At 44.6% G+C, this 12,194-nt stretch overlaps 2 protein-coding genes across 2 annotated transcripts; one reads left to right on the forward strand and one right to left on the reverse strand.

Annotated features, from left to right (window-relative positions):
- Window positions 1-223: 223 nt before the first annotated feature.
- LOC308668027 (olfactory receptor 52D1-like) lies at window positions 224-1,180 on the forward strand (the record flags this gene model as incomplete). The annotated part of the gene is made up of 1 exon (XM_081327687.1): window positions 224-1,180. The coding sequence occupies one exon, from the start codon at window positions 224-226 to the stop codon at window positions 1,178-1,180; it is 957 nt and encodes a 318-aa protein (XP_081183813.1).
- Window positions 1,181-5,911: 4,731 nt separating this feature from the next.
- Window positions 5,912-6,889, reverse strand: LOC308668028 (olfactory receptor 52K1-like; the record flags this gene model as incomplete). Its single annotated transcript, XM_081327688.1, has 1 exon — window positions 5,912-6,889. The coding sequence occupies one exon, from the start codon at window positions 6,887-6,889 to the stop codon at window positions 5,912-5,914; it is 978 nt and encodes a 325-aa protein (XP_081183814.1).
- Between the last annotated feature and the right edge of the window lie 5,305 nt (window positions 6,890-12,194).

Below are 12,194 nucleotides of genomic sequence, written 5' to 3' on the forward strand. Positions count from 1 at the left end.
CTGAGAGGAACACCCACTTCGTCATCCAGAGGCAGGAAACTGACTCTCCAACTGGCAGCAGAAGGTCCCGTGGCTTAGGAGAAGGCATTGTCCAAAGGAATTGCAGATCAGCTGATGGGGGGGAAGCAAGCCAACTTTTAGATTCAGCAGATTGTATCAAAACGTTTCAGAAGTAAGAAGACCGGGCAGCTTGGAGAGATAGGCATCTGATTGATTTAATACTATGGCAGGAGCTACCAACCTCACTGGCCACGCTCCGTCCACCTCCTTCTTCCTCCTGGGTCTCCTGGGACTGGAGAGTGTCCAGGCCTGGCTCTCCATTCCCTTCTGCTTCATCTACGCCGTGTCCCTCTTGGGCAACGCCACCCTGCTCTGGCTCATCTGGACAGAAGCCAGCCTGCACCAGCCCATGTACCTCTTCCTCTCCATCCTGGCCCTCACTGACATGGCCATGCCCACCTCTATCCTGCCCAAGATGCTGGGCATCTTCTGGACCAAGGCCCAAGAGATCACCTTCTCTGCCTGCCTGGTGCAGATGTTCACGGTCCACACCCTCTGTGTGGTGGAATCTGGGACGCTCACCGCCATGGCCTATGACCGGTATGTGGCCATCTGCTACCCACTCAGCTACACAACCCTGTTGACCCCAAGGACGGTGGTCAAACTTGGAGCAGCCATTGCTATCCGGGCCTTGGTAGTCATCTTACCCATTCCTTTACTTTTGCTGAGGCTGATATTTTGTCACTCCCGAAATATCTCTCATACTTACTGTGAGCATATGGCTCTAGTAAAACTAGCTTGTGGGAACACCACTCCCAACAACCTCTACGGGTTGGTTGTGTCCCTCCTCATTACCGGTGGAGACCTGACCTTCATCTTCATCTCCTACGGACGGATCCTGTGGACCGTGTTCCGCCTGCCCTCACTGGAGGCCCGCCACAAAGCCCTGGGCACTTGTGGGGCCCATGTGGGAGTCATCTTCATTCTGTACACCCCTGCACTTTTCTCCTTCCTTTCTCACCGCTTTGGGCACAGCATCCCCCACAGTGTCCACATCTTCCTGGCCAACTTCTACTTGCTGGTCCCTTCCATGCTCAACCCCATGGTTTATGGGGCCAAGACCAAGGAGATCCGTGTGCGGGTGCTGATGGCTATGGGCATGCAAAGCAGAAAATTGTAGGTCCAAGGCAGACTGGCCAACCTATTATAGTGCTGTGTGAAATTAACAAATATTGTGAATTTTGATCTTTCTGTTCAATGTGGATGCAAATAAATTCTTTTCTCCCAAAATGTTTTGAAGGAATTGTTGTGGGTGGAATGTTCTGTTGTTCTATGTTCAGAACATCCCTTAATGGATAGTAGTTTAATTAGCCCATTATAGGAGATGGCCAGGATAAGCCTGAGGGACGGAGGGATCAGACATGTCATCGGCCATGAATCCCTTTGCACTCGCAAGAAATCTAATTCCAGCCCACCTTGAATTTTGTTGATTCTTGTCTACTGACTATTTGCTTTAACCACCAGCAGTTCAGATTCCTGTAGCGAGGCAGCATGGATTAAACTTGTCCTCATTTGGTTCCTGATTTCTTGTGCCAGACAGTCATGAACTCATCCCTGGAGCCTCTGTTCCTCGTACAAACACTTTACCAGATAGCAAAATAGCTACTTCACTTCCTGTTCTGTCAGCAGCACTTCCTGGGGTCCAGAAATGCCTTGAGGTTTCACCAGATCCCTTTCACCACATGAACCGTTTCCGTGTGAAACCAAACGTCGTGATGTAGGGTTTGCTTGGATGTTCTCCTTGACCTTTCAAGAAGTCTCCTTGTTGAGAGGTTCCTCTTTTCCCCTCTGGAGCCACCAACAGCTCCTTCTCTGGCAGCAGTGATAGCTTGACCAGGGGTAAACAAGGGGTCAACCTTTCTCCTGTAGGCTGGGAAGACCCTCCCTCTGATTTGCTCCAATCTCCCCTCCCAGGCCAGGCCTCCATCCCCTCTCATGTTGGTCCAACTCAGCCTGTCCCCAAGCAGAAGGGAAGTGGGCTGCCCCTTCCCGTTTGTGTGTCCATATCTTCCTCGCCAAGGTTTAGTTGCTGGTCCCTCCCATGCTCAACCCCGAGAGGTCCATGGTGCTGATGGCTTGAGAAATAACAAATTGTAGGCCAAGGCACAGCTGACAGGGTAGGACAATTAACCAGTGGAACAGGTTGCCTCCAGAAGTTATGGGTGCTCCATCACTAGAGATTTTGACCAGGAATCAGGAGAAAGCATGGATTGTGAATACGTGCGGATACTTGCAGAGTCATAGAAGGTCACCCAGAGACACACCCAATCTCCTGAGACACCTGGGAACACCCAGTGTCCTTAGGGAAACACCCCAAAAGAACATCTTTCGCTATTTCTGTTTCCTCTTGTCTTATCTATACCGCGTAGCAGTGAGCGCCTGTTACTCGTCCCAGCTTCTGCCAACCTAGCAGTTCGAAAGCACATAAAAATGCAAGTAGAAAAATAGGGACCACTCCGGTGGGAAAGTAACAGCGTCCCATGCGCCTTTGGCGTCTAGTCATGCCAGCCACATGACCACGGAGACGTCCTCGGACAAGCGCTGGCTCTTCGGCTTTGAAACGGAGACGAGCACCGGCCCCTAGAGTCGGAAACGACTAGCACGCATGTGCGGGGGAACCATTACCTTTACCTTTATCTATACTGTGCCAGCCTTTCTGGGTGAATTCTTCATCTTATGTGTGCCAGCTTTGCTGGGAGGATTGCTTATGAAATCGAAAAGTATAAATGCAAGGATTTCTTGTCATTCGGGGATTCCTCTTTTTTAGAGGGGCCCATTTTTGTTCAGCTGAATAAGCACGTAGAGCTAAAAGGCAACTTCGATTTTCTTGCATTTGTTTTACCAAGCCACACCTCTGATCCTGCATAACAAGGCTGGACAACTCATCCCAGATCACACCACCAGACTGTAGCCCCAAGAACCTCGGTCTGCTCTGTTGTATCAGACCCCAAGGTTGTTATGTATGGGGATAATAAAATATAGCAGCAGCTCATTGTGACCACCAGGTGGTGCTGTACTGCATCTGGATTGGCAGGTAAGCGCTCGGCGGGAAAACCCAAATAAGGGATTGGCTGCCGGTGCACCTGACCAAGTATATAAGGGGGTACAGGTAACCCCTTTTGTTTTGCTTCGGTACTGCTACCAATAAAAAGCTGCCATGCTGAGTCCATTGTCTGTTGTCTGACCATGCGGCCATGAACCCACAACACAACAAAGGTAGAGTGGATACGAGCAAAGGTATCCACCAGATAATCTTCACAATACCCCAGCAGATATTCCGGGAGAACTTCCTACCCAATAAGGCAGGGGTCCCCAACCCCCGGTCTGTGGAGTGGTACCGGGTGGCAGCATGTCAGCAACCAGTCCACACAAACAAGCAAAGTCCCATCTGTGGGAAGCAGGCAGCACACAAAACCACACACTCTCTGGTCTGTGAAAAAACCCTCTCTCCACAAAACTGGTCCCTGGTGCCCAAAAGGTTGGGGGCCTCTACAATAAGGGACCTCTAAACAGGACGTCAGGAAACCACCAGCTAGGCTGGAAGGAGGGATCAAGTGAGGGCCTAGCCTGGAGTCCTTGCACGAACATAAGAGGCAGAAGCTTGACTTCCCCCAAGATCCATGAATTATGGATGTGGTCATTCCCAGCGGAAGGCAAGCAACCTATGTAGATTGTTGTAATACAGGCATCACAGTTGCTGAGTTGTGCTGTTCAGAAGTGGCTGCGGTTGCACTTGACAGCTACCAGCAGACACAATAAGGGCAGAGAAGCATTTGTGTTTCATCACTCACAATGCCACAAGGTCTTAATTATGCCCAGTCAGACTCGCTTTGAATCATCCTCCAGGCATCTTGTTAAACTTTAAAACAGATTAAAAGCAATCCAGTAAATGGGGAACATGGATCAAGCTAACTCAAAATCAAATCCCTTCCATGCCCAGAGAGGTCACAGCCTTCGAGCCCTTAGTTAAGTATCCATTCATCCCACTAAAAAGATAAAACGGGGTGGAATTGAATAGCGATCAAGGAACGTTAGCAGACATTATTGGAAGTGAAAAATCAAATTTATATTGGAATTACACAGAGATAGAAAAGCTTCCCTTCCATTTACACAGGCCACAGAAACTGTTGATCAGGATTAAGATGGTCAAGATCAGGGGTCTTCAAACTTGGACCTTTTATGACTTGTGGACTTCAACTTTCAGAATTCCTCAGCCAGCATTGTGGGGGTTGAAGTCCACAAGTCATAAAAGGGCCAAGTTTAAAGACCCCTGGTCAAGATTCCTGCACTGAAAGAGAATGAGTTGTAATGTCACTGTCCACATTTCAGGAGAGGTGTCACAGGAAACCAGAGATAGGTTGCAATGGGTTTGCTAAATAGGCTTCTTTCCAAATATGCTTCTAAATATACTTGATGAGCAACGACATTGTAACAACTTCTGTGTCAATGCTGCTAACGTCGAATGTTTTTGCTTTGACAACAGATGGAGATGCAACCATTTTCTTCTTATGTTTTACTCTTAGAGTTAGAGTTATATGATGCTGGGGGGAGGAATGTGCATGAGAGTGTAGCTAGACATAACAGTACTGAACCAAGTGTGAGAACTAAGGTTATTGAAATAAGAGATGATAAGAATTGGCGGACTGGAGAACTGGAGGGGAAGCCTGCATTTCAAACTAATTGGGGAATGTGATTTATGACTGAATTGGAGGAGGGAATTGTGCTTTGACACTACGTGCTCAGGCGACAGGAACTCAGTTTTTGGCTTCGACTGTGTTAGTGCTGATGCTGTGCTACTCAAATAAAGATTCTTTAAGGTAAACAATGCCTCAAAGTTCTTTGAAGAGTTTCATCTGTCGGAACCATGACATTTTGCTTCTTACCTACTTTTGGCTGTAAAAACGGCTGTATTTCCTGCTTATGTAACCAAATAGATGTATTTCCTGCTTATGTAACCAAATAGATCAGGGGTGTCAAACTCAATTTCATTGAGGGCCGCATCAGCATTGCGGTTGCCCTCAAGGGGCCGGGTGGGTATGGCCTGGGTGGGCGTGGCCTACTGGGTGGGCGTGGCTAGAGTGCATATGGCCTACTGGGTGGGCATGGCCAGCTCTACATCGTTTGCATCAAGGGTGCCTATGGGGGCCTGGGCAGGAGTGGGACAGATCTGGGGGTCTCTGGCAGGAGGAGGGTCTCTGGGCCAGGGCCAAGGCAGCGGGGGCCGTTCCCTCACTGTTTCCAGGATGGCTTCGCGAGCCGCATGAAACCACTTCGTGGGCCGGATCCGGCCCCCGGGCCTTGTGTTTGACATGTCTGAAATATAGTATCTAGGATGCTGAATAAATCCTTGGGAGTTCCATTCTTCCAGCTTTACCAAGAGGACCCACCTTTGACCAGATCTGAATAAACATGGACTCGGAGAGAACTGGACACTGCCTCTCTGTCTGTGTTGGGCCAGACCTGAGACTCATGCCTAACAAGACCCATCTAATAATCCCAGGTCCAGTGGGCAACAGATCCAGGCACTGTGTGAAGTCTTTCCCCTTCACTTCCTTTCTGCCTCCTATTGGCCCTGGGGTCAAGCTCAGAGCGGACGTCGATGGGGCATCCCCCCAAAAAACCAAACAAAAATGCCTCAGTAGAGGAGACTTTTTTCTTACTTTGGCCAGCTGTGATGGTGGCCGGAGCGAGGACTGAGGTTCTCAAAGCTCCTGCCAGAGAGGCAAGCTGGAGGCTGCCTGCCAGGGGCTCTTCCTCACGAATGTGAAGATGCGGAGTAGAAAGCATCCTAATTTATATGTTGGATATATATGCAGCTTGAGAATAGGCAGTTCCTTTACAAGGTTGCCTTTCATAAGAGCTGCTGGCGATGGAAGAGATGGAGAGCTCTCTCTCGGATCTGCTTTGTCTGCACCCCATAAATAATGGGGTTCATCATTGGTGGGAAGAGCAGGTAGAAGTTAGCCAAGAGAATGTGGATGTAGGCGGGAACATGGTGGCCAAACCTGTGTATGACGGAGGAGAGAACCACAGGGACGTAGAAGACCAAGATGGCGCACACGTGGGAGAGGCAGGTGCCGAAGGCTTTCTGCTGTTCCTCCTTGGTGGCCAAGCTCAAGACGGCTCTGAGGATCTTGGCGTAGGACAGTAGGATGAAGCCCAAGTCAAGGCCAACAATCAGGAGAGCCACCAAGATCCCGTAGAGGTTATTGAAGCGGGTGTTGGAGCAAGCCAGCCTCACCAGGGCCATGTGCTCGCAGTAGCAGTGGGCAATGGTGAAGGAGTGGCAGTAGGACAGTCTCCTGAGCAGGAAGGGGAGGGGCAGCATCAGGGCAACTGCTCTCATCAAGGCCACCAGCCCGGCTTTGGCCACCAGGGAATGGGTCAGGATGCTGTGGTACCTCAGAGGGTGGCAAATGGCCACGTATCGGTCGAAGGACATGGCCAAGAGCACTGCAGACTCCATGATGGAAAACGAGTGCAGGAAAAACATCTGCACCAGGCAGCCAGCCAACCCAATCTCCCCGGCCTTGAACCAGAAGATGCCCAGGGTTTTGGGCGTGGTGGTGAGGGACAACACCAGGTCGACGGAGGACAGCATGGAGAGAAAGAAGAACATGGGCTTGTGGAGACTCGGGTCTGTCTTGATCACGTAGAGCAGGCTGCAGTTGCCCAGAAGGGAGATGACAAACACGGAGCAGAAGGGGATGGAGATCCAGCGGTGAGCACGTTCCAGGCCAGGAATCCCAGACAGGAAGAAAACAAGGTGCTCCAGGCGGGTGTGGTTGCGTGCCGATCTGTCGTAAGATCCACTGAAGAGTTGCCTCATTTCGAGATCTTTCTTGGTGGGCTTTTCTTGCGCAAAGACCACCTAGCTGAGGGTGGAACCCAAATAAAGGATTGGCTGCCAGTGCACCTGACCGTATATAAGGGGGTACAGGTAACCCCTTTTGTTTTGTTTTGCTTTGGTACTGCTACCAATAAAAAGTCATAAAAGAGCCGAGGTTGCCTACCCCTGACCTATACTATACCTGTGCATTTGATTTTTCCTGCCTAAATGCAGAACCTTACTTTTTTCACCATTGAATTTCATTTTGTTAGATAGCACCCAGTGTTCGAGTCTGTCCAGATCCTCCTGTATCTTAAGCCTATCTTCTGGAGTGTTGGCTATTCCTGCCAGCTTGGTGTCGTCTGCAAATTTGATGAGTTCCCCATCTATCCCCTCATCCAAATCGTTGATGAAGATGCTGAAGAGCACTGGGCCCAGAACAGAGCCCTGGGGCACCCCACTACACACTTCCTTCCATGTAGATGCGGTTCCATTGAGGACCACACGCTGAGTACGGCCTGTCAGCCAGCTACAAATCCATCTGGTGGTGATGCTATCTAACCCACATTTTTCTATCTTATCAAGTAGTAGGTTGTGATCTACTTTATCAAATGCCTTACTGAAGTCCAAGTAAATTATATCTACAGCACTCCTCTGGTCTACTAATTTTGTCACTTGGTCAAAGAATGCAATAAGGTTTGTCTGGCATGATCTGTTTTTGACAAACCCACGTTGGCTTTTGGTAATGACTTTGTTTGCATCAAGGTGTTCGCTGATTTGTTGTTTGATTATCTTTTCCAGAATCTTCCCAGGTATTGAGGTCAGGCTGATAGGTCTGTAGTTTCTTGGATCTATTTTTTCCCTTTTTTGAAGATGGGAACTACATCAGCTCTCTTCCAGTCCTCTGGTAGTTCCCCAGTGCTCCAGGATCTTTGATAAATATAGTTCAGTGGTTCTGAGATCACGTCTGCCAGTTCCTTGAGAACCTTGGGGTGCAATCCATCTGGTCCTGGTGATTTGAACTCGTCTAGGCTGGACAGGTGTTCACTTACCATTTTCTTGCCTATCTTAACTTGCGTTTCTATTCTGTTTTTTATGGCACTGGTTTGGGTAGGTTGGACTGTTTTTTCCCTTTGTGTAAAGACAGATGCAAAAAACGAATTAAATAGTTCTGCTTTCTCCCTATTTTCTTTTTCTTTTTTGGAAGAATGTGGTATTTTATTTTTATTTTATTTTTTGGAAAAAAATTATTAAATGTACATTTAAAAGCAAAAGTAGACATTAAGTAGAATGACACCTTATTTTCAAATGATTTCCTGATTGCCTATTTACCCTTTCACTGCTGGAGCTCTCTCGGATTACACATAAAAAGCCACGTAAAATTCTAAAAACTGGGAAAAGAAAATCTGAAATTCTGCAAAGCCTGAAGCTCGTCTAGCTTGTTTAGTTTATATCTTAAGTCCAGCACTGTTTTCATGTCGTAGAGTCCATACATTGTGACGCTACAGAAAGATAAATGTCTGATTCTTTTTTTTTTTATTGAAAAGTTTTAACATACAGTTTATCTTTAACAGTCCCCCCTCCCCCTCCCCTCTCCCTCCCTCCCTACCCCTCCCCCCCTCCCCCCCCCCCGACTTCCCAGAGCTAAATACAAGGTATAAAAAAAAATCATAAACAACCATATACTAACAACCATAAACTCTAAAATCCATCACTCTCTAGCTTATATAGGATAGGACAAACCTTAGTAATATTAAATATATATAGAAAAGAATAAAGAAAGAAGAAAAAAAAAGGGAAATAAAGAAAGAAAAAAAGAAGGAAGACTTATTCAAATGCTACATGAAACTTCTTAACCCTATATTTGTTCTGGATATACTCAACCCATTTTCTCCATTCCATAATATAACGTTCTTGCGAGTAATCTTTCAAATAAGCCGAAATCTTTGCCATCTCTGCCAGGTCGGAAACCTTTAAAGTCCATTCTTCTATAGTCGGCAGTTCCTCTTTCTTCCAATATTGGCCTATCAAAAGTCTTGCTGCCGTAATTAAGTTCAACATCAACTTAGTGTCCACAACCGTAGCATCTGTGATTATTCCCAACAAGAAGAGTTGCGGACAAAACTTTATCCTTTGCTTGAAAATCTTCTGCATATTCCACCAAATTTTTATCCAAAAGGCCTTAACCTTTTTACAAGTCCACCATACGTGAAAATATGTTGCATCTTCATCACCGCACCTCCAACATTTTGGTTGATAATTCGGATACATACTTGCAAGCTTTTTAGGATCTAAATGCCATCTATAAAACATTTTATAAAAGTTCTCTCTTAGATTTTGAGCTTGTGTAAATTTAACGTTCCTCACCCAAATCTTTTCCCACGTGTCCATTGTAATAACTTCTTGAATATTTTGGGCCCATTTTATCATACAATCCTTAACAAGTTCTGTTTCTGAGTCAATCTCTATCAATGCAAGATATATCCGTTTAATATGTGCTGGACCCTGATTTCTGATTTGCTTTATCAGATTTTCATCAGTCATTGTAAAACCATTTTTCTGATCTTCTTTCCACCTGGCCCGTAGCTGAGTATATTGAAACCAATTCTGAACAATCTTCTCATCTCGCAAGAGACTATATGATTTCAAACACCAGACATTTATTTCCAAGCTCAGAATCTCCTTGTACGTAGTCACATCATGTTTGAAACCAGCATGTATATTTTCTATTGCGTGTTTTGGAATTGCCCACAATGGTATCTTACAATCTAGCTTATGTCTGTACTTCTTCCAAACCCTCAGCAATGCCTGTCTTAAAATATGCACTCTAAACACATTATCTACCTTCTTATCATATAACAAATATGCATGCCAGCCAAACAACAAGTCGTGGCCCTCAAGATTTAATAATCTCTCTTGTGTCAAATTAATCCAATCACTTATTCCTACTAACGCAGCAGCTTCATAATATAGTTTAAGATTGGGCATTTTAAGACCACCTCTCTCACGAGTATCCTGCATAATCTTAAGTTTAACTCGTGGCCTTTTCCCTGCCCAAACAAATTTATTGATACCTCTCTGCCATTCCTCCAAATTAGAATCTTTCTTAAGAACCGGTATCATTTGAAATAAAAATAAGAATTTAGGCAGGACATTCATTTTTACTGCTGCGATCCGTCCCAACAAAGACAATTGCAATTTTTCCCAACTCTCCATTTCTTTTTGGATTTTTCCCCATAATTTTTCATAATTATTTTTGTATAATTTTGTATTAGAGGGTGACAGAAGCACCCCCAAATATTTGACCCTTTTAACAATCTCAAATCCAGTTAATCCTTCTAAAAGAGCCTTTTGCGAAGCTGTCATATTTTTGGCCAGAATCTTAGTTTTTTGTATATTAACCTTAAATCCAGAAACCTTCCCATATTGTATTATTATCTCCATCAGGTTCACAACAGAGTTCTCCGGCTGGGTCACTGTAACAACCAGATCATCTGCGAACGCTCTCAATCTATAATCCTGATCTCTAATCTGTATACCCTTAATTTTTTCCAAATTCCGTATTTTAACCAATAATATCTCCAATGTTAACACAAATAACAAGGGCGATAACGGACACCCTTGCCTTGTGCCCTTCTCAATATTACATGCTTCTGTCAGGCTATTATTAACTATTATTCGGGCAGTTTGTTTTTGATATAATGCCCTAATTGGTTGCAAAAAATTTTCCCCAAAATTCATTTTATCTAGAACTTTCATCAAAAATTGCCAATTCAATTGATCAAAAGCTTTTTCAGCATCTAAAAAAATTAGCGCCGCAGGGATCTGGTTGTTCCTTTCCAAAAATTCCAACACATCAACTATATGCCTTACGTTATTTTTCATTTGCCTACCACTAATAAACCCAGTTTGATCCCCATGAATCACCCGTTGCAGAACCCTCATCAATCTATTAGCCAGCACCTTAGCAAATATCTTGTAGTCTGTATTTAATAGTGATATCGGTCTATAGTTTTTTACTTGAGTAGCATCTTGGTCTTCCTTCGGAATCAAAGAGATAAAAGCAGTTCTCCAAGATGGAGGCACCTTTCCCCCTCTCTGGATTGTCTGGAACAATTCCTTTAACGGTTTAACCATCTCTATTTGTAAGTTTTTGTAGTAGGCCGCAGTCAAACCATCTGTACCTGGCGCTTTGTCAACCTTCAACTCCTTAATTGCTGTAAATATTTCTTCTTCTGTAATCAATTGATTAATCTCCTCTTTTTGTACTTGCGTAAGAACCGGGATGCTAGCATTCTCCAAATATTCATCAATGTCTTTTTCATTAATCTTCTCCTTGGCATATAATTTAGAATAAAAATCCACAAAGGCTTCCTTAATAAAATCCTGTTGAAACACTACTTTCCCCTTATGTTCAATTTTGTCTATATTAGAAGCCCTCTGCTTTTTCCTTAGTCTATAAGCTAGCCATCTACCTGGCTTATTAGCATTGCAAAAAGTATTATGCCTGGCAAACCTCAAGTTGGTTGCCACTTGGTCAGCCATTAATTTATCAAATTGTCCTCTTAATAGCTTGATAGCCTCCTTAGTCTTCACATCCAATGGATTCAAAATCAAAGCATTCTCTTTTTCCTTAATTTCATTCTCCAATTCTTTCCTTCTAGCTTCCAAAGTACGTCTATGTTTATTGTTCATATATATCAACACTCCTCTCATATAGGCCTTGCTAGCATCCCAAACCATATCCATAGAAGTATCCTTATTCATATTAATTTCAAAAAAGTCCTTCATTCGCTGTTTACACTCTTCCACATTTTTCTGGTTTCTAAACAAATTCTCATTTACGCGCCACGAGGGCCTATCTCTATTGTTCTTATTAATCTCTAACCATACTGGGCTATGGTCAGAAATAGCTCTTGCACAAATCTTTACCTTCTTAATCCTAGAAAAAAAATCATTAGTCAGCAAAATAAAGTCAATCCTAGAAAAAGATTGATGTCTATCAGAAAAAAAAGTATAATCCTTTTCATGCGGGTGTGTGTCACGCCAAATGTCTCGCAATTCCAAATCATCCTTCATTTCGAAAAAAGACTTAGGCAGTCTGGCATGACACGGAATACGCTTAAAAAAACCAGCCTTATCCATCTGTACGTCCAAAACGCCATTCCAATCCCCCATAAAAATAAACGATTTGTAATCCAACTGAGTAAGCTTTGTATGAAGTAAACTAAAAAAGTCAGCCTGTTGTTGTTGTTGATTAGGAGCATACAGTCCAACTAAAAGCGTTTTTTTGCCTTCTAGCAAC

This window comes from Vipera berus (genome assembly GCF_964194415.1).
Source record: "Vipera berus genome assembly, chromosome: 4".
NCBI lineage: Eukaryota > Metazoa > Chordata > Lepidosauria > Squamata > Viperidae > Vipera > Vipera berus.